At 39.4% G+C, this 22,849-nt stretch overlaps 1 protein-coding gene across 8 annotated transcripts in view; it reads left to right on the top strand.

Moving 5' to 3' along the window:
* prrc2c.L (proline-rich coiled-coil 2C L homeolog) overlaps positions 1-22,849 on the top strand; it is a 76,211-nt gene that overhangs the window by 11,820 nt on the left and 41,542 nt on the right. For 6 of the 8 annotated variants that reach the window (XM_018258614.2, XM_018258615.2, XM_018258616.2 and 3 more), the window contains exons 4-16: positions 1,456-1,580; positions 2,079-2,207; positions 3,773-4,029; positions 4,118-4,197; positions 8,216-8,340; positions 9,028-9,118; positions 11,842-12,007; positions 13,136-13,219; positions 13,819-14,305; positions 17,167-17,447; positions 18,268-18,514; positions 19,142-19,352; positions 20,549-22,849. In XM_018258614.2, coding sequence (XP_018114103.1) covers positions 1,456-1,580; positions 2,079-2,207; positions 3,773-4,029; positions 4,118-4,197; positions 8,216-8,340; positions 9,028-9,118; positions 11,842-12,007; positions 13,136-13,219; positions 13,819-14,305; positions 17,167-17,447; positions 18,268-18,514; positions 19,142-19,352; positions 20,549-22,849 — 4,584 coding nt within the window. The remainder of the gene's footprint in view (positions 1-1,455; positions 1,581-2,078; positions 2,208-3,772; positions 4,030-4,117; positions 4,198-8,215; positions 8,341-9,027; positions 9,119-11,841; positions 12,008-13,135; positions 13,220-13,818; positions 14,306-17,166; positions 17,448-18,267; positions 18,515-19,141; positions 19,353-20,548) is intronic. The other 2 variants (XM_018258619.2, XM_018258618.2) reach the window with 1 other exon arrangement.

Genomic DNA, 22,849 nt, shown 5'->3' with positions numbered 1-22,849 from the left:
CATTGCATTTTAAACTTGCAATATTCAGTTAAATACAGTTCCAGTGCTGTGTTAAAAGAATAAAAAAAAATTCTCTCTAAAATTTTTTCAAACAGCCCCCAGAATAACATACCTTTCTCCCTCCATTTATTTGATTTATCTATCACAAGCAACTGAACCGCAACACTTTTACCTACTTCTTTGCCTATTATAGCTGCAGAGGCCCAACAGACATGCCTGATTTCCATTGCAGACTGGGAACATGCCCAGTTTGGGTCTCTTTTTGAGGTCTTCCTAGTCTGTGAGAGGAGAACTCAGAGGTGGAGCTTCATTCTAGACAAGGAAGTAGCTAGACGTGCTATAGTTCAACTGCTTTCTAATAGATAAATGAAATAAATGGAGGGAGAAGGATGTGTTATTCAGGGGGCTGTTTAAAGTAATTTAAAGGAATTGTACTATATAAAAATAAAAACTGTGTAAATAGGCTGTGCAAAATAAAAAATGGTTCTAATATAGTTAGCCAAAAATGTAATGTAGATGGACTGGAGTGACTGGATGTCTAACAAAATAGCCTGAACACTACTTCCTGCTTTGAAACTCTGTTCTTTTTCACTGATTGGGTACCAGGCAGTAACCAATCAATGACTTGAGGGGGGACCATATGGGTCATATCTGTTGCTTTTGAATCTTAGTTGAATGCTGAGAATCAATTGGAAACTCATTGAACAGTTACTGTATGTCCCATGTGGCCCCCCTTCAAGTCACTGACTAACTCAGAGTTAGAGAGCTGAAAAGCAGGCTTCTGGCTATTAGGTTAGACATCTAGTCACACCAGCCTTTATACATTACATTTTTGGCTAACTATATTAGAAACTATTTTTTTATTTTACACAGCCTACTTATTTATTCAGTTGAACGTTAAACTGTTCCTTTAAAGGAAAACTATACCCCCAAAAAGAATACTTGTGCAACAGGTAGTTTATATCAAATTAAGTGGCATATTAAAGAATATTATCAAACTAGAATATATAATTAAGTAAATTTTGCTCTTTTACATCTCTTGCCTTGAACCACAATTTCGTGATGGTCTCTGTGCTGCCACAGAAATCACCTGACCAGAAATACTACAACTCTAACTGTAACAGGAAGAAGCGTGTAGGCAAAAGACAGAACTCTGTCTGTTAATTGGCTCATGTGACCTAACTATAGTTTGGTTTGTTTGTGTGCATTGTGAATCATACGATCCCAGGGGGCGGCCCTTATTTTTTAAAATGGCAATTTTCTATTTATGATTACCCAATGGCACATACTACAAAAAAGTATATTATGAAAATATATATATTTTTTTTTTTTTGACCTGAAGCAGGGTTTTATAGATCAGATAGATTAGATAGACCTACATGGATTGAGGGGTATAGTTTTCCTTTAAGGGAATTTTAAAATATATTGATCTTCACTTTTTAATGTACACTGTAGTTTATCACTCTGTTTTAGACCACCAGAAGTGCCACCACCTCCACCAAAGCCAGTTGTCCCACCACCAGAAGTTCCTGCCGTTGCCAAATCATGGGCCAGTGCAAAGCCAGGTGTGCAAGCAGAAGGTGAGGAAGTATAAAGGATTTTCCTGTAATGTATGAAAAGGTTGAATTGCTAATGTTTTATGAAATATTTTGGGCCATATCCGATTGATATCTTTTTGTTATAAAGCAAATATCCTCAACAGTCAAGTATAATGTTGGACTTTATCTAAGGTCAAGTATATATTCTTCTTAAATAACTCACTTGCTCAAGGTGCAGTTGACTTTGGTGTAGGTAGTTTTTAGATAATGGCTTAACTCTTGTAAGCCTGGAAGTTGTGCCTCTATGTAACCCAGCAGCTTCCATATTAATTCTCTTCTTCTGCTTTAGCATTCACTCCTGCATGTTTTCTGCTGATTTCAATCTCCTTGAGAGAATGGCAGTGTGTGATACAGCTGGTATAAAGATGGAACAAGGTGTATTCATATGTAATCAATACTTCATAGACTCACAATATTTTGTTAACTTATGTTTTTGAGTTATTTTGTTAATTGTGGTAACATCTCTGCTCATATTTGCAGGAGTAAAGGTAAACCGATATTTTCAGCAAGAGTTTCCCAGTCTGCAGGCAGCTGGGGAGCAAGAAAAAACAAAAGAGAAAGACGCAACAGATGATAATTATGGGCCTGGACCCAGTTTGCGTCCTCAGAGTAAGTCCATGTCACGTATTTTTATTAAAATCCGTTTTGCAGGGTGATGTTATTGAAAAGCACTACTTATAGAAATATTTTATGGTGATATCACGTTTGCAAATTTACTTTTCCATGGAACTTTCCTTAGGAAGCATTGTGGAGAAAAACAATGGCTCTGCAGTAACCTGCTCAGAAAAACATAGGATAAAACTCCACTTGGAATGCCTAAAATCATTCATGAAAACGTATTTTACTACTGGAAGGTTGCTTAGATCTTCAAATGTATTAAAATGCAAGGGAACACATCACTCCTCTAATAAGGGCTTAACCATTTTCTTAAAGTAGAACTAAACTTCCCTGACAAAAGTCCCCATCCACAGCCATCAAATGAGCCCTGTCTCTACTCCCTTCTTGCAGAGTCTATTTAAAAAAACAGTGCCTCTCACAGTAAAGCTGACCTCTACAAGCAGAAATGCTCAGCGGATCTAGCAGGAGCCATCTTCTGAATCTTCTTGTTCTCTTCCGATCAGTTTGGCTACACGGAACTTGCTGGTGCATGCACAGAGTATCTTAAACTGCACATGTGCCAGCAAGCTCTGTGCCGACGTGTGTTGCTCCTGCTAGCTCCGCTATGCATTTCTGCTTGTAGAGGTCATCTTTACTATGAGACACTGCTCATTGAAATAGACACTGCGGGAGGGGGCTCATTTGACTGTGGATGGGGACTTTTGTCGGGAGGGGGGTTTAGTTCTCCTTGTTATTTGTGCAGTAGGATTCCTCTCAAATGTTTAATTTCATCTTTTCAGCCCATAATGGAGTTTTGAGAGATATTCTGCTGCTGCTCCATAATCTTTCCAGTACTGGCTGTTTCTAGAAAGTGTGCCCCCTGTGGTGTGTAGCCATGTCTGCTGGTCGGCAGGCGTTATGGCTTGCTAGTTTTTTAAAGGACTAGTAACATCACAAACTGAAAATATTTATTTGCGTTTTAATGTTTATCTTTTTATTCAGCACCTATTTCTTGGCAACATGTTCTACTTTCTGTAGTCCTTTAGAGAGTGAATAAATATTTTGAACCCTGTTTATCTTCCTCTGTAAGAACTAAACCCAAAGTATTCTAGAGAGCTGATACCAAAAAACATTTTTACCAGAGTAGGACAACAGTATATAATTTATTTACTTTTAAAACACTTTTTGTGTATTACTATTTCTTTTGTTTTTTAATACTTTAAACGGGACCTATTGGCTTGGAATAAAAAGCTGTAAAAAGTTGTTTCAAATTAAACATGAAACCCAAATTATTTTGCTTTTATTAAAACATTATTTCATCATGTATTGCTTTATCCACCTCTCTGTCTGAGGCACAGCAGTCACTTTAATTTCTGCACTTCCTATGTCACTGTCCGCCCCCCCCCCCCCGTGTACATGTGCATCAGGTCCCCCTTTTTTTTATACATTTATTATATATTTTATCAAAATGTTTGCAAGTTTTAAGTGGGTTATTATATGCAGGATGTTTGACTGTTGTGGCAAAACTTATACCCAGAATAAGCAGTTTAATAACTTAAGCCCTCCTTTATTTACAGCTGATGTAGCCAGCTGGCGAGAAGGTGGTGGAAGAAATCTTGGTACCCCCTCTGAACTGGAATCTACTGCAGCAGTTGCAGAGGATGGTAGCACAAATGCCTCTGGAACTGCTATCCAGGATCAGGGCAAGATTGGTGATAAACGTGATAATAGATTGCTCTCATGTGCTGCAACACAGCCACAACTGAAACTTAATGGGCAGCAGTCTGGTGTACCTCCTACATACAGGGGTATGATGCCTCCCTTTGCTGGAAATGTAAGTATTTATGGTTTAGTATCAAAAATTGAAGATGCATCACTTTACATTGGTCTTTGTTTTAATATATATTTCTTAACATTTTTAGATGTTCCCTTCATATTCAAAACTACCATTTCCTCAAGTGCAGGGTCCGACTCGTTACCCTACTCCAGCAGAAGCCAGCAGGTATATATAATTTTTCAGTCTTCTAGCAGGTTTAGCAAGAATATTTGACAGTTAAATATACATATATATTATGCTTTAAATGAGAAGTTCTGAAATGGTTTGTGTCGGATTTTTGCTTTACTTTTATTTTCCAATCTTTATATCTGGTATATTTCTCTAATAAACCGCTCTATGAAATAAGGCCCATAGGTGTCTTTTCTAATACAATGGACATCAAAATATCTACTTCAGCAAGAGCTGTAAGCAGGTCTTCTCCATTTTCACCATCTTAAGAGAAGGAAAGGTTAAAACTAAGTCAGCTTTATCAGAAAGGTCCGCCTAAATATACCAGTAAACCCTCAAATTAGTGCTGCTCTGGGTCCTCTGTCAAAAGAAACCCTGCATTTCTTCCCTTCTATTGTGTACACATGGGCTTCTGTATCAGACTTCCTGCCTTCAGCTTAAACCTCCTTGCCCAGTGAGCATGCTCAGTTTGCTGCTCCCCCCCTTTCTCTGCTGTAATCTGAGCCCAGAGATACAAGTGAGCAAGGAGAGACTCAGACAGGAAGTGATGTCACACCAAGCTAATACTGCAGCTGCTATCCTAAGCAAACAGAGCGCTTCTAGTGCTTTTTACTGAGGTATGGTAAAACATTCTACAGAATAAATATAGCATTCTAGCTTGCACTCCGTAGCTTTCCTTCTCATTTAAGAGGCAGGCTCAGGAATGAAAAATTGACAAAGCTGAAACTTAGGAAACTCCAGCCAAGTTGCAGTGCCTGTCTTGATCTATACTAGATGTGCTAGTTCCTGGGAAAACAGTAAAAGAACTTTGCAAGACCAAAACTTAGTTGATATGGACAAAGTGGCTTCAAGCTCAATAGGTTGACATCAAGCATGGCCATCGCATTCTCCCTTCTAGACTGAGATCTAGTGACACCTGAGAGAAATATTGGGTGAAGTGTAAAGTCTAACTTGTTACATGCAATGACTTGACTAAGTTTAGGTGTGTGTATATATAGTTTTAAGTTTTAGACTAAAGTCCAAAAGGATAATATTCTCATACTATTTGTCTCTCTAATCTTTAATGCAATGTTAACTATCTTTGTCTGAGGGCTTGCCCTCTGATGAAACCACTTCTTTTGGAAATAGATACTTTTGTGAAGCTGAAACAAATCTAGGACATAATCCAACATTCCTTTTAGGTAGCAGTTAAATATTGCAAGCAGGGACACTACTTTTCACCCTTGGGGAAGACCGTTGACAAGTGGGTTTATGTCGTTTATTGTCTGGCGTTTGCCATATGTAAACCCCTCCGTGCAGTTTATTTCCAGCGGAGTTCACGGGCACCATCTTCAGCCGCTTCGGTAATCTTTGGAATGAGACCGGCGCTTCTGCAGTTTTTGTGAGTTTCGGCGATTGCGCAGTTGTCGCGAAACAAAAAATTGCTCCAACTGTGCATGCGCCCCTTCGACTGTCTCATTCCGATGATTACCGAAGAGAAGAAGAGGACACCCATGAACTCCGCAGGACAGAATCTGCATGGAGGGCTAAGTAAAGAGTTAGGGGAATTTCCCCGGGGAGGGGTGGGGTACAGCTAGGCTGAGGGTAGGGTTTTTTTTTTTTAAATTTAGGATTTGTTTCTCCTTTAAGAGAACGATAATTCAGAAATCGCTATGTTCTCTTATGGGAGAAAACGTGCGTCAGTCACATCTTTTAGTGAAATTGGTATAGTAGTGACTGTATGCATTGTATATGACTGTATGTGGGCATGGCCATCACTACGCTACTTCACGGAAAAAGAAATGTAGACCAACCACTAAGCGAAGGGAAATGTCATTACCTCTGCCAATTGTGCCCTTCATTGCTGCCTCAGGCACCTGGATGGCATTGGGATCCATTGTGAAATGCGTGTATGGTACAAAAAATATCACACAGTGCAATATTTAACCTAGTGGAAGGGTAAATAAAACCAAATATTTACTATGTATGCCCAAACAATTCTGTCTCTTTTGCATGTAGATAATTTTGCTTTGTCAAAGTAGATAAGCAAACCTCTGCAGTCTAAACTAAAATAACTGGTAGTTCCATTTTCTGTGTTTATTAGTGAAGACAGAGCAATGCATTAAAGGGCAAGTTAACCCCAAAATAACATTTTGCCTAATAAAAGAAAGCATTCACATTTATAAAAACCTTTTCAGTGCTTTTAAAGTTATTTATTAAAACAATTGCTATTGAAAGCAGCATTTGCTTAACTCTTGTTTGTTACTTTTTAAACCAAGTTGCAAAAGTCCCCAGCAAAGACAGTTCTGTTAATGAGCCGGATTGTCTAACATTGTAATAGCAGTCTGAGCCACCAGGCCAGAGAACTGAAAGGTACAAACACTGTTTTTAATAGCATTACATATACAAATAACTTAAAAAACAAAGAAAATGTGTAATGATTGTATATAGCAAAGTTGCTTAGAATCATGTTTTTCTTTTCCCTTTAATATTCAGTCTGTGTATACATACTGTTTGGTAGAGAAAAAACTATAATCAATAGGCTTTTATGTATCCGTAAACAAATGAGTGATCTTACTAAAAAAAGTAAGCGTAAGTAATTATTTTATGGCAGCTCTGTTATTTTGTGCAAGCAGCGGCATACTTTTGCAGACTTGGTTTCAAATCCCTTCCAATGCATCTCACTAGAAGTAATATAAATTAGGCAGTATATCAACATTTGGTCAAATGCTTTCTGATCAAAAGGTGAAGCAGCCATGTCTAATGTAATGACAGTTGAGGATTGTGTGGGTGTTAAAGAAAAATTATACTTCAAATGAATACTTAAGCAACAGTTTATATCAAATTAATGGCATATGAAAGAATCTTACCAAACTGGTATATATAGTTTAGTAAATATTGCCCATTTATATCGCTTGCCTTGAACCACCATTTTGTGATGGTCTGTGTGATGCATCAGAAATAACCTGACCGGAAATAATGCAGCTCTAACTGTAATGTGAGTGGAAGGAAAAGACAGAACTCTGTTAATTGGCTCATGCGACCTAACATGTAGGGTTTCGTTGGTTTTTTTTGTGTGCACCATGAATCCTAGGATCCCAAGTGGCGGCCCTTATTTTTTAAAATGGCAGTTTTCTATTTATGATTGCCCAATGGCACATAACTACTAATAAAGTATATTATGAAAAAAGTTTATTTACACAAAGCAGAGCTTTACATGTGAGCCGTTTCATTCAATGTATATGTGTATATGTGTATATGTGTGTATGTGTGTATGTGTGTATGTGTGTATGTGTGTATGTGTGTATGTGTGTATGTGTGTATGTGTGTATGTGTGTATGTGTGTATGTGTGTATGTGTGTATGTGTGTATGTGTGTATGTGTGTATGTGTGTATGTGTGTATGTGTGTATGTGTGTATGTGTGTATATATGTGTGTGTGTGTGTGTGTGTGTGTGTATATACACACACACACACACACACACACACACACACACACACACATACATACATATATATAGTGAATAAAGTACACCCTCTTGTAAAATATAAGGATATTATTAGTTACCGAGGAGTTTCATGACCATATAAAAACACGAGGCCAAAGGCCGAGTGTTTTTATACAGGTCATGGAACTCCGAGGTAACTTCTCATATCCTCATATTTTACAACTGGGGGTACTTTATTTATTATAATACACAAATTTTAGTGAGTCATGTGACAGAAATGACATCACTACTCCCCGTTTATAACTGATGACATCACTACTCACCGTTTATAAGGATATAATTTACAGGATATTCATGGCTTTTGTGTATATTACACACACACACACACACACACACACACACACTCTCACTCTCACTCTCACTCTCACTCTCACTCTCACTCTCACTCTCACTCTCTCACTCTCACTCTCACTCACTCTGTTCGGATGGGGTAGAGTTTTCCTCTAACCTCATTTTTGTTTGTAAGTAATTTGTTTTTAAGCTTTGAGAAACTTGGGTTGAGTATTAATTAAAATGATTCTTTTTCAGAGTTCCTAGAGGAAGACCAGCACACTCCTGGGCTGCTGAGGGCATTGCCCGCCCCTCTATTATTAGTGCAAATGAGCTGAAAGAGCTGGATAACCTAGATACAGAAGCAGATGAAGGCTGGGCAGGTAATTTTCAAAAAAATAACTGTGCAACAATTAGAAATAAGCCTTTAATATTTGCAATTCGCACCAGGTAGACGCGTTTCCTTGATTTATAACATTTATCTGTGTTATCATAACTGCTTTTCAAGAAGCCAGTCTTGGAAATCTGGATCTTGGGGTCTGCCCTCTACCAACAATTGAAGTATAACCTACAGTGTGTATCCTCTTCAGTAAAGGTGATCATAGACGTTACAATTACGATCTTTTCAGGAAAGAGTTTGTTTCAATACACAAGTGTAGAGCTGAATTGTCCGCTATACAGTTAGAAACAAAATTCTACCTGTATCTGACGATTCAGCACTAACAACGGCCAATGTTTAGGTGCCTTCAAAAGTGGCCGATCAAAATTTTCTGGCTGGCCAGATGGATGAGCTGACTTATATCCAAGTCTTCTGCTGATATTGGTCAACTCATCTCCCACCATACACGCACCGAATATTGTGCAAAAATTTGTTTTGTAACATATTATCGGTGCGTTTATGGACACCTTTACATTGGGTTAAGGTTTTGTGGGGTTTTTTTCTGGGGGGGTGCTTTTAGGTGTAGTTTTTCTCAGGACACTCAGACAGGACAAGTACGGTAGTGCATCTTTTATCCATCTACTTTAGTAGTAGAAATCTATATGCTATTTGTTTTCTATTTCTCTTGCAGGTGCACAAAGTGAGGTTGACTATACTGAACAGCTCAACTTCAGTGATGATGATGATCAGTCTCCCAGCCATAAAGAGAAAACAGAAAGCTGGTAATCTTCTTGCACATTTGTTTTTAAATATCGCAGTGTATAGTTACAGTAGGAAATGTTACAAAAGGCAAACCCCTTCCTACTAATTAGGTGAAATGTAGAATTTTGTATTTGTAGTGGCAGCATTTTTGTGAAATATGTATGCGATTGTATCCATTTTTACTTTTTGTATTTTCATTAAAATAATCATTTTTTAATATTCAACAAAATGGGCTTCCATGTATTTTGTTAACACAAGTCTGTGTAAATAATTTCCTTTTCACTTGTGCTACTTGTTTTTTTCGGTGTAAGGTTGACAAGGCTGTCAACATTGACAAATTACTACCTTACTATCAGTAAGAATAAATATCGACTGAAAGGTTGTTTGTGTATGAGTGTTGGGTGTATGTGCATAGACTTCTTTGTCATAAGTGATTTTCAGTTGATCTTTGGGCTCTTTTGCTGGTGCTCATCTACAACCTTTAGCATCTCTCCACAGTGAGATGACACAACACACCAATTCTGATCAAGGTTTAGGGTAAGGGCACACGGGGAGATTCGCAGAGATTTATTCGCCTGGTGACTAATCGCCTCTTCTCCTGGGCGACATTCTCCCCGAACTGCCTTCACACGGCTATAGTGAGAAATTGCCAGCGGGATGGCACTCGCGGCGCTTCGTTTTCCAAAGCCTCCTGAATACTTCGAGCGACATCGAAAAACAAAGTGCTGCGTGCCATCCCGCTGGCGATTTTTTCATTATAGCCAGCGGGAAGGCAATGCGGGGGAGATTGTCGCCCGTGTGCCCTTAGAACAAAACACTAATACTGATTTCTACATCTCTACTATAAAGAAATAACACTAAAGTAGAGATGTAGAAATCAGTATTAGTCTTTTGTTCTGAGTTGATGTGAGCAGCTAATCTAAGTAATTAATTACAATTTAGATTTTTTTTTTGTTGAAAATAGCTTTCAGTAATGTAGAAATTATAGATGACTTGATAAATATTATCCATTAGAATTTTGTAGAGGGAATGTTCTTTCTTGCATTCACAGCAAGTACTTTTAATATCGCGCTACCAATAATGAGTGGATTTATTTAATTTCCAGCAATGTTTGTTACTGTAACTGTTACAGTTGCATTTTGTTTGCATATGCATCCACTGCATCTTGAATGTGTGTTAGACCAAGGATAAACAGCAACCATGATCTTTGACCTGAACTTAACCACAGTATGAGAGCTGAACCTGTGGCTGCTGTACTCTCTTGTGTCTGCAATCTGGCCCAAATAAATCATTCTTCTTGAGGTAGACCATGCTCTGTGGCAAAATTAAGGGTCCTTTAACATATGAAAGTATTCAATAAAGCAAGTTTTTTTCCCTACAGAGAAGGCAGCAGGCGTAAGAGGTGTATATTGCACTCTACAATGCAGTTTATTACCATTAATTCCTGAACTTCTGGAATTCATGAGGTTTTGAAGCAACAGGCACATTCTTTGATAATATGGTAGTAATATATTTGATAGTCATGAGTGCTTGCAAAAAAATTTTTCTGAAAAAGGTAAATAAACCACTTGCATTGGATGTAAATAATATTTAAAATTTTACTACAGAGGAGCAAATTTAAGGCACTGGTGTTGAGCATACATTGATCACTTTCATTGCCTTTACATTCCCTTCTTGTGATAATCACATTGGTAAGCTTTCTATTTTTTAACAAATGGTTACCCCTGATTAAAGAATATATCTGCACAGGTTGCGTATATTTGTGCTCACTGCTCAAATAAAATTTTTTGTTGATTGAAGCTTTTAAATATTCATGGAACATTATTCAAATATAAGCTACTGTTTTTTTTTCTAGCAAATAGATCAGGTGTTCCTTAAAGAGATACTGACACCAGAAAATCTTTTTTTTTTTTTTTTTTTTTTTTATAATATTGCCTTTGAATGCTTTTTATAATTTTGCCATAAAAGTATTTGCCTGATGCTTTTACATTACCTTTCTTACCACCATGTTCCTCTTTGAGGGGGCTGCCATATTTATGCAGCAGGATTCTTCGCATTAGAAACTCTAACTGACCAGTTAAGAAGTGACAGTCAGGCTGGCAGAACAGTTAGGTTTAGGAACTTCAAGTAACAATTATTTACAAAAGCAGAATGATCAATGAAAAATGATCTGCATGACCTATAGGTAACTTTTAATGTAGATTCATATTTTGAAAAGAGATTTTTGAGTCCATATCACTTTAATGAAGATTAATGCATGGGTGTGAGACTATGAATGTGTTGTGGCAAATATACAGTCTAAATGTTTTCTTGTCTTACTGTATGGATCCCACTTTACTCCTATTTGTCAATGATATTAGTAGGCCCTTCTTCTGCAAAGTAACTACCTATAGGGATAATGTAATTCCAGGATCACTTTGTAACCATTCAGATAATAAAAGAATAACTTCTGCCATTAAGAATAGTAAAAAGACATGGCTTAGGATTGGTGTACCTTTTGTGTTGTTCACACTATTGCAGGTCATTGTTTTAATCTTACACTATAAAGATGGTACTCACCAAAAGTTGTGCAGGAAGCACATGTAGATATTTATCTACATTGTACAAATTAAAGCTACATACTTATCCTTTTCATTCGCTGGAAACGTTTGCATGCAGAATTAGTTATCTAGAATAAAACATTTTATATTGTCATTTTTCATAATACTAAGAAATACAATTTATTAATTTTAACTTTGTGTAGGGATGAACATATCTCCAAAATTGATCAAACTCAAGGGAAACAAGAGTGTGCAGTTGCTCATAACGAACCAGAAGACTGTTCAGCCTCCACGGTTTCTCAAACAGCCCCCGCTGCTTCTGGACCTAAAGGCCTTTTTGGCAAAGCAGGTCCACCACTTGAGACCCAGGTTTGTGCTGCACAATAATATTTCAGTAGGTGATGGAAAAGGTGTTAAACATTCTAGAAACCTTGATAATGACTTGTTCTCAAACATATTCATAATCATAGTGTTTGATATTTTATTTAAAATTCTAGGGAAGACATGATTCTTGCTTTGTTTTATGGGTTTTTTTTAAGGGTTTATCTTTGGAGGCTAAAGAGGCAATTCAGCTAAAAATTTTATTTTTTTTATGAGACATAAACAATGGATTATTAGAAATTTGTATTTACTTTTTATTCCATTGTCTTGCTTTGCTGCCTCTCCATTCTAAAACATGCTTTCTTGTTGATGGCATCAAGTTACATATAGCAGCATCCATCAGAAATGTTAAATTGACTTAAAGGAACACTATATTAGATTAATGAAAATATAATGTACAGATTGCCCTTCACTGGTAAAACTATTGTTTCAGAAACTCTACTATAGTTTATATAAACCAGCTGCTGTGTAGCCATGGGGGCAGCCATTCAAAGCTGAATAAGAAGAAAAGGCACTGGATACACAGCCGATAACAAATAAGCCCTGTAGTATACGGTGGGATTCTTCGGACCTTATCTGTTATCTACTGTGTATCCTGTGATTGAATGGCTGCTCCCATGGCTACACAGCAGCTTGATTATATAAACTATAGTCGTGTTTCTGAAGCAAACACAACAGTTTTTACCAATGCAGGGCAACAATACATGTATATTGCCATGCTTTTAAAGCAATTTAATTTTTTGGTGCTACTGTTCCTTTAAGATGGCCATAGACATAAAGATACCATCATAGGAAAAATGTTTGTATGATTTTTGGACTGTGTGTGGATTGTCCAGACATTTTTCCTACCAAGGCAATCTGTCGTTCAATTAATCGGACAGGCTGATGATACCAATGGGTGACTCTCTGTACTATTTGTCAGGCAAACTTTCTTATGATTGCTACCTGTCAATTAATGGCCCGAGCATTATGTGATTTGTTCTCTTTACATTAATATGAATGGCTTTACACTCTATGAAACAGTCTCAACCTCCAATCTTGTTTAGCATGAATGTTACTAATTAGACTGTACAACTCACTGAAGCCTTTTTCCCCATCCCTTTTACTGAAAAATAGGATCGGAGACAGATGCCTCAACCTTTGTTGTCTTTGGAGAAGAACATTCCACCTTTGTTGCAGCCAAAAGCTGCACCACAGCAGGTACATTTCCCTTATCTGGCTTGAAAGTTTTGGTCTATGTCTGCTCCTATTCTTTCCGCTCCACTCCACTGAAAGTAACAACACATAATCCCATTGTCATATAGACTACATTTTCTTTTGTTTTTTTACAAAGTAGGCTTATCTCTGTTTTTCAGTAAGTACAACATGTTGCCTAGTTTACCCACTGTGTTTTACTCTGGTAAGGGAGGCTGAGAAAATGGAGCGATTAGGTTGGTGAGAGGCCGGAGTAAGTGGCTGTATGTGATCCCTTGTGATTAATGTTGCCTGACCTATATGGGCACATTTATCAAAAATGTATCAATGACTAGGTGTATGAATGTTTCCATGAGAGAGGCAATCTTACCGTGAAAAAATGTGTTATTTTAAATGTCACCTCTGGGCATTTCATATTTAGCTTTCCAAAGAATCTTAGTGCATTGGTTACAAGCAAGTTTGGGCAGAATTACAATCGCAGAACAATAAAGTAGTTAGTCTTCTAATGACCTGCATTTACAGATTTTTTAATGTTTATAATATATATGTAGGATGATTCATGAAAACCTGTATTATTTAGCATTGTTACTTGCCTTCTATTGTAGCATCCTTCCCAAAGCCGTACTGGTGCTGCTGGAAGACAGGCAACCTTGCCCCCTCGACCCAGTGAGGATGAACTGTGGAAACAGAGACGACGGCAACAGGCAGAGGTTTCGGCAGCTGTCGAAAGAGCGCGCAAAAGACGCGAAGAGGAAGAGCGGCGCATGGAAGAGCAGAGGAAAGCCGCTTGTGCAGAGAAGCTGAAACGTCTTGATGAAAAGTTTGCAGCTTGCACAGGTGCAGGATCCTCTGAGAAAATCCTGATAGACAAAGCTCCAGAGGAGATATCTGTTACTGAAAAGACAACTTTTGAACCCACTACAGAAGAGGAGACAATTGCTGAAGATGAACCTATTAAGGAGGCAGGTCCAGAGAGAGTGGAGACGCCTGTTCAGGAAGGAAATAATGAAGAAGAAATTGCACAGCCTGAAGCAGAACCTCCACAGGAAAGTGGAAGCATTAATGTTTTGGACGAGAGAGAGACAGATCAAGGTTGGTAAGAGTATTCTGTTAATTGTGCACATAAACCATTTGAGATTGCTATTGACAACCCCTTTATTTATCAAAGGAACAGTAACACCAAAAAAATTAGTCTTTTAAAGTAGTGCAAATGTAATGTACTGTTGGCTGCACTGATAAAACTGGTGTGTTTGCTTCAGAAACTCTACAATATTTTATATAAACAAGCTGCTATGTAACCATGGGGGCAGCCATTCAAAGCTGAAAAAGGAGAAAAGGCACAGGACACATAGCAGATAACAAATAAGCCCTGTAGTATACGGTGGGATTCTTCAGACCTTATCTGTTATCTATTGTGTATCTTGTGCTTGAATGGCTGCCCCCATGGCTATACAGCAGCTTGTTTATACAAATTATAATTGTGTTGCTGAAGCAAACACACCAGTTTTACCAGGGCAGAGCAACTGTAAATTACATTATCATTTGTTTGAAACACTTTAATTTTTTTGGTGTTACTGTTACTTTAAGTCTGCATTCACAACGGGACCTATATTTATGTATGTATCATTGTAAGATCATTGTTATTAGAGAAATTTCAGTCCCTTTACAGGGGCAATATTCACCTGTCTAAAGCTTGTGCTGAAAATATTTTTTTCTTTCATTCCCTTTTTTCAATTATATAGCCCTTACTACCTACCCCTTCACTGTAATGAGGGGAGGTTCTTTAAATAATATTAAGGAGCCCTTCCTGGTGAAAAATCGTTTAGTTAAAGGACACCTGTTGGGTAAAAATCTTATCCCCAACCAAGGGTGTGTGCTAATAGATCCTGCATTCCCATTGGGGATAACAATAGTTTTTTGTTTGTTTTTTAAATGCCCCCCCCCGCCAGCGCTAGGCTACCCACACCAGGAGGGAGCAGCCATGTCCGGTCACTCGCATGCGCATAACGCGAATGTGCATAATGAGCAATTCGGGCCAGCTTTTCATTATGCGCATGCGAGTGACCGGACATCGCTGCTTGCACTGGGAGCTCCCTCCTGGTGCGGGTAGCCTAGCGCTGGCGGGGGGCATTTTTTTAAAAAAAAAACTATTAACCCGCACCCTTGGTTGGGGATAACATTTTTACCCAACAGGTGCCCTTTAACTAGTCTCTTTAATGGATATTCATGGTTTATACAAATTTTCTATTATCTTGGGACAATGTGAAGGTGAATTCCTGTCATTGCGACTGTGCTGGTGCAAAAGGTTTGGCCAGGCTTGCTATATTATTAGAAAGGTGCTAAGAATAACAGTTTTTTTTTTATTGGGCAGGTTTCCCATTAACTGGTTTTTATTGGGGGGGGGGGGTAATATAAATTTAATATTTTAGAATTCAAAAAAATAAATGGTTCTAGAATGAGGTTTACTAATAAAGCTATAAATCAAATACAAAATTGCCTTTCTCTGATGTCTTGGAGACACAGGGACTCTTGGGGCTAAGCTCCACCCTCTAGGAGGGAGGACACTTAGATCTGAATTAAAGGGGGGTAGTCCGGAACTCCAACTTAACCCTATACTGCCATATTCAGTGTTCTATGCTAATCTATAAAAAAGGAAGTCTGAACCCGGCAGTGCAAGGTGGCGGGCGGGGAGAGCAGGAAGAAGAGCCCCTCGGGTTCTGAAGAAATAGAGCAAGTTGCCTCGGGTTCTGAAGAAAATCAAACAATCGTGAATCACAGTAATTGTGATAGCTCCCTATCAGGCCTACCTATCTAAGGGAAAATCTCCACCAGGATGTTCAAGCACATTCCACAAGGTCGTTGAGAGCGTCTTGGACGTGCTTGCCTGGGTCAGATGTGCAGAGCAGCCACTTGGTCCTCGGTACATACATTCACAAACTTCTACAGCCTAGACAAGTTTTCCTCTACGGAGGACTCTTGGTTGTAAGGTACTGCACTCAATTATCGCTCCCACCCTGCTGTTCTGGGACTGCTTTAAAGGGGAAGGAAACCTAGTTGGCTCAAAACCCCCCCCCTCCCGTTTGTTGCCCACCCTCCCTCCTCCCCCCTGGCCTACCTGTCCCACTGGTGCAAATGCCCCTAACTTGTTACTTACCCTTCTGCGTAGGTCCAGTCCAGGAATTTCGCAGACGACATCTTCTTCCACGCGATCTTCCTGCTTTGACCGGCGTATGCACAGTAGGAGCATTTCGCCGGTACGATCTACTGCGCATGCGCCAAAAGTACATCGTGACTTTTGGCGCATGTGCGGTAGATCCGTACCAGCAAAATGCTCCTACTGCGCATGCGCCAAAACGCTGTTCAAAGCAGGAAGAAGATTGCGTGGAAGAAGATGTCGTCTGTGAACTCCCTGGACTGGACCTGCGCAGAAGGGTAAGTAACAAGTTAGGGGCATTTGCCCAGCGGGACAGGTAGGCCTGGGGGGGGGGGTTTTGCGCCAACTAGGTTTCCGTCCCCAAGAGTCCCTGTGTCCCCCTGAGACGACAGAGAAAACAGGATTTTTGATACAGTTAAATCAGTTTCTCTTGAGTCGATACAGGGGACATGTTGGTCCATAAGGAAATGTTTACCTGATTTACCAGTTCTGCAAGTTTTTTAATTAATCTCTTTGGTACAAATTGAGGGATTATGGCAGTATGGGGTTAAGCGCAGTCCCGGAGAGCCCCCCCCCCCTTTAATTTAGATCTAAGTGTCCTGCCTCCTAGAGGGTGGAGTTTAACCCCAAGAGTCCCTGTGTTGTCCTATTGACTACAGAGAAACGGATTTAACAGTGAGTGTCAAAAATCCTGCTTTAAACATTAATCTTCCCATTTATATAAAGTTTATATGGAAATTTAATAAACTGAAGCGGACTTTCTTCTGCATATATTAATCAGTGTATGCTCATTTCTTAGCTGTAGAACAGCTGTTTACAAGAAAAGGGAGTGTTTCAAGTGAAAGAGAGAGTACACCACCTGCATCACCTATCCAGATGAATTCAACAGTTTCAATCCTACAACCCCCTTCTGTTGCTACATCTTCCACTACCCTACCGCCATCCCCTTCACCGGGTCCAGCACCTGTTATGACTCATGAAAACGAGTCAGAGACTGGAGTTCAGCCGCGGCCAGCAGTCTCCTCTGGATACTCAAAGCAGTTTCAGAAATCTTTACCGCCAAGATTCCAGAGACAGCAGGTTCATTTACTTTTTTGCATTTTAATAAAAAAAGTTTATTCGCTTTTTATCACCAGTCAGTCCAGTGAAGTATTTTTATATGCTTGCATTATAATTTAACACAAAAATACAGCTTGTTGTGTTTGGAGGAAACATCCAATACAAACACAACTGTGCAGATCTGAATGTTTGGGGAGGGTGGTAGAAGATGGCAGAATAAAATGAAATCAGTCAGCTCATGCATTGAGATGTATTCACATAAATGTCATTTGCATACAGCTATTTACATTAAAGTGGTTGTTCACCTTCCAAACACTTTTTTCAGTTCAGTTGTTTTTAGATTGTTCCCCAGAAATATAGACTTTTTTTCAATTACTTTCCATTATTTATTTTTTACGTTTTTTCAAAAATCTAAGTTTAAAGTTGAATGTTTCTGTTTTGTTTGAGTCTGGCAGCTCAGTAATTCAGGGGCAGAACTGTTTTGAACAGTTACAATTTTGCAACATTGAGTTGATACATTTCTCAGCAGCATCTCTGGAGAATTAGCAACTATTGTATCAAGTCTAACAGCTGCCTGTAATGAAACTCAGAGAGTCTGCTCAGCAGGGACAAAGAAGATAAGAAATGTATCCGCTAAATGTATCCATTTAGAACAGTTTAAAGGATCGGCGACCCCCCCCAGAGCTGCTTCAGAAGGAGAGAAATTACACTTTATACTTCAATATTAGAAAAACCGTCACACATAGAAAATAGAAAGTCATTGGAAAAAGTCATTATTTCTGGTGATCTATCTGAAACCAACTAGTTGTTTGAAGGTGAAGACATGTTTATATTTTTGCAGGAGCAGATGAAACAACAGCAATGGCAACAGCAGCAACAAGGTGTGCTTTCACAGCCAACTCAGTCCCAGGCATCCACAAGTCCTGTTCCCCCGCCACAGCACAGGTCTCTGTATCAGCCTATTGGACCACACCCTCAACATTTGGCTTCCATGGGTTTTGACCCCCGTTGGCTAATGATGCAGCCTTATATGGATCCACGAATGATGTCTGGCCGGCCTACCATGGACATGCCACCAATGCATCCTGGTAATTTGGCAGTACTATTAATGACGTTTTGTATTCTTATGTAAAACTCTTTGATCACCCCTGAGTGCTTAATAACATTTTCAGCTATTAGGGTGGGCACAGGAGCAGGACAGCAAGGGGTTTAATTTTACAGTTATGGGACCTGTTATCTAGAATGCTCGGTACCTAGGATTTTCAGGATAATGGATCTTTTCGTAATTCGGATCTTCATACCTGCTCTACTACAAAATCATGCAAACATAAATGAAACCCAATAGGCATTTTGTGGAATTATCCTTTGATAGACTATAACAGAGAAGCTAAACAGACCATTATATTAATATGAGGTTATATGACAGGCCTTTTACCTGTATTTGTTATAAAACACTGAAATTTTTTTTCATAGCATTACATGTCAGTGGTGTGTTTGAATAACAGAGTTGCTGAAACAGTCTAATATATTTACATTAGATGTGTGGCTTTGCAAATGGCCATGTAAATGGTTGCGTGGGGGGCTTCACCGATACTGAACAATAATTTTTGAGAATTTGTTCCACAGCCGTCGCTCGTTATGTGCTATTAGCCCAGTGGGGTAAACAGTTTGAAACTAATTTCTTTCATAGAACATATATTTTGTTTTTTGTGCAGGAATGATACCAACAAAGCCCTTGATGCGACGTGATCAAATTGAGGGACCAACAACTGCCTCAGAACCTTATGAACACATGGCTCGCCCAGTAAGAGACCATGTCACTCTTTCTGAGCCTCGTATGGTGTGGGGAGCAGAATCTTACCCCCACTCTGATACACAGCAGGTTGCTGTACCCTCTAAACCATCAGATGAGCCTGAAGATTACAGGTATGATATTTATTGAAAGTCATCCACTTTTCATTGATACTCCGTATTATTATAATGTATACACTATAGTGCAAAGCTACAAGAGTTATACTGGATAAGTTTGTTTGACCTGACATCATACATTTGTTCTAATTAAATTGCTGTTTTTGAAAGCAGACCTGCAGTAACCATGTCTGCCAACGTATCAAAACATGAATTTTCACTGTTGCTGTTGGATTAATCAAAAAGTTGGAGATCCCTTGTCTAAGGGAATCAATATGGCACCTCCCTCCTCCCATATGTATAAATACAAAAATACAGAGAAGGAATGTTCTGCGCACACAATAAACTATACCCTCATACTATACTGTCTAAGGCAGTGGTCCCCAACCAGTGGCTTGTAAGCGACATGTTTCTCTCCGACCCCTTGGAAATTGCTTCCCACGGCCTCAAAGCAGGTGCTTATTTTTATTTCAGGCTTGGAGGCAAGTTTTGGTTGCATAAAAACTAGGTGTATTGTCAAACAGAGGCCCCTGTAGACTGTCAGTCTTCATGGAGGCTACTAAATGGTCAATCGCAGCACTTATTTGTTACCTCCAGGAATATTTTTCATGCTTTTGTGGCTCCACAACTCCTTTTACATCGGAATGTTGCTCACAGGTAGAAACGGTTGGGGACCCCTGGGTTATTAGGTTAATAAAATGTGACACTGTAGGACTGAATATTTCCCCTCTTCTGTTTGATGTCATGTAGGTTATTATGTTTAGTTTTGCCACTGGCCAGTGAGTGGGTTCTCCAGTGGTGTAAAGCTAGAAGTTTGCAAACACATTTAATTTGCCCCAGGCATGATTGAGATTTACTCTCTCTGGTATGCTCATACAAACTACAGAGAAATGTATTTTAAGCATGAATAGAAATATATCTTTATTGTTAAACTTTTTTTTTTCATTTTGTGATTCACAAAATCCTTGTACTTTGATCAGTCCCTATTAACCTGGGCAGTCAAGCAGCAAAACAATTAACACTTGATTTTAGAATTTCAAAATACCAATAAATTTACCAATAAAAGTCATTTTCAAATGAACTTTATTTATATGACTTTACCATGTATTGCCAGATACAATTTCCCGGTAGTCTACTCAAGTACTTTTAAACATTAAGTTCTATACATTTGATCTTACTTTTACTGAATCTTGTGCATTTTTTTCTTCACTTAGGTCTGAAGCATCTGTGGAGCAAAATGTTCATTCAGAACCTTACACAATTGAACATAGTTCATTTGAATCACAGCACAAATCCGATTTCTTCTCAAGGCCAAGAGAGCCTGATCATCATTCTGCTCCAGTCCAACATTCTGATCCATCACCAATCCTTCAGTCACAAGAACAAGACACGTTAATCTCTTCATTTGAACAAACTGAAAAGCCATTGGCTTCAGAAGACAAGGCTCCCAAGTCTGAGATTCAGCCTCTATTGACTAGAAGTCTTTCTAGTGAATCTGCACGCACTATAAAGCAAGAAGAAAGGAGAGTAGACCCTTTGCCTTTAAATCCTAAATCTACCAGTAGACCATCTGAGCAAGTTAAAGATGATCGGGTAGATGAAAAGCAAAGAAAAGAGGGATTTCAGAATTATCAGGGACCTAAGCCCTTAGAGTTCTCCAAAATAGACAAGCCATATAAGCCAAAATCTGAAACCAGATGGGGTCCTCGCCCTGGCTCTAGAAGTAGGGAGGAGGGTAGTGATAGACCTGTAAGAAGGTCTGGACCTATCAAGAAGCCTGTTCTGAGGGACATGAAAGAAGAACGTGAATTGAGGAAAGAAAAAGAAGAGGAGAAATCTGGGCATGAAAAATTTGTAAAACCGGAAAAGGTTGAGAGGAAGCAACCTTCATCTCTACCTGCTAGCAATGCTAATACTCCAGTTAACAAAACTGAAAAAGATAAACAAAGCTCAGAACCAGCAACTTTTTCAAATGTGGGGCTTACCAGTATACTAAATACAGACCAAACCAAGCCACCAGAAAACATTTCAGAACCAGTTCCAAAGCCTGTAGTTCATGCTACAGTAAATCAACCAAGCAAGGAGGAAAAAATAGTTAGGGTGGTCCGTAAAGAAATCCCCTCTGATAAACCTAAAGTAGATTCCAAACCTCAAGGAGCACAGCCACCATATGCAACCGTACCATACAGGAGGGAGCCTATTCTTCCTCCTAGAGCTTATAGGAAAGAAACTAGAGACAGAGATTGGTTTCCTGATCAAGGTTATCGAGGAAGGGGTAGAGGTGAATACTATTCCAGAGGAAGAAGCTATAGAGGGTCCTATGGAGGAAGGGGCCGGGGAGGGAGAGGACAGGGCAGGGACTATCCCCATTACAGAGACAACAAACCTCGTTCTGAGCAGGCTCCATCTGGATCATTAAGGCGCAGGGATGAGAGTGAAACACGTAGTGAAAGCTCAGACTTTGAAGTAATGCCAAAGAGACGTAGACAGAGAGGTTCTGAAACAGATTCTGATAGTGAAGGACGGGAGAGTGCTAGCGATACCCCTCACTCTGACAAAGAGAGCGGCAGCAGAAGCAAAACTCGTAGAGAAGATCGACCTGAAGTGAAAAGGGCACCTAAATCTATCACTGCTTTAAAATCTGATACAGTTGCCACTAGACCAGATGCAAGAATGACTGAAAGACCATTTAGTAGAGATGAGGATTCCAGAACTAAACCTGGCTTCCTACCAAAAGGGGAGCCATCCAGAAGAGGAAGAGGAGCTGGAGGATTTAGAAGGGGAGGCAGAGAGTCTGGGATGCGTTCCACACGTCCCCCTCCACCACGACGAACTGGCTATAGAGACAATCAGTGGATTCCGAGACCACAAGAGCCTAAACAGCCTCCTATATCTCGTTTGGATGAAAGTGAAAACAGGCATCAGGAGTTTCTACCACCTGGAGATAAAAGACCACCTGTCAAATATGAGAGAAAATTTGATTCTGTAAGAGAGAGGCCCAGAAGACAAAGGCCTGCCCGTCCTCCTAGACAGGATAAGCCCCCAAGATTTAGACGTTTGAAAGAACGGGAGCGAGAAGATGTTGGCAAATCCGTAGAAGCTACAGGGGCTTCCAGTCAAGGAGTTTCAGTTTCAAGTACTGCGCATGAACTTCCTTCAGATTTTTCAGGCACCAAAACTCCAGACCTTTCTAATCATAATTCTTCTGACCAGGCTAATGAGGAATGGGAAACTGCCTCAGAAAGTAGTGACTTCAATGAGAGAAGGGAGAGAGATGAAAGAAAAGCAGCAACATCTGCAAATACTCAGTCACCTGCACCAACAAAAGCATTGGATGGGTTGACTCAATCTCCTCCTAAAAGAGAGAATGCTAAAAGAAGTTTCTCTAGTCAGAGGCCTGGTATGGATCGTCAGAATCGTCGTGGCAATCCAGGGGTTCCTAAACCTGGCAGACACTATTCAGGACCAAGAGGTGAAAGACGAAGCAACACATCCTTGCATAGAGGGAAAAAGGG

The sequence above is a fragment of the Xenopus laevis genome, chromosome 4L, assembly GCF_017654675.1.
Source record: "Xenopus laevis strain J_2021 chromosome 4L, Xenopus_laevis_v10.1, whole genome shotgun sequence".
NCBI classification, from domain to species: Eukaryota; Metazoa; Chordata; class Amphibia; order Anura; family Pipidae; genus Xenopus; species Xenopus laevis.
Note: the sequence above shows the minus strand (reverse complement) of the source record. Positions and strands in the feature narration are given on the sequence as shown.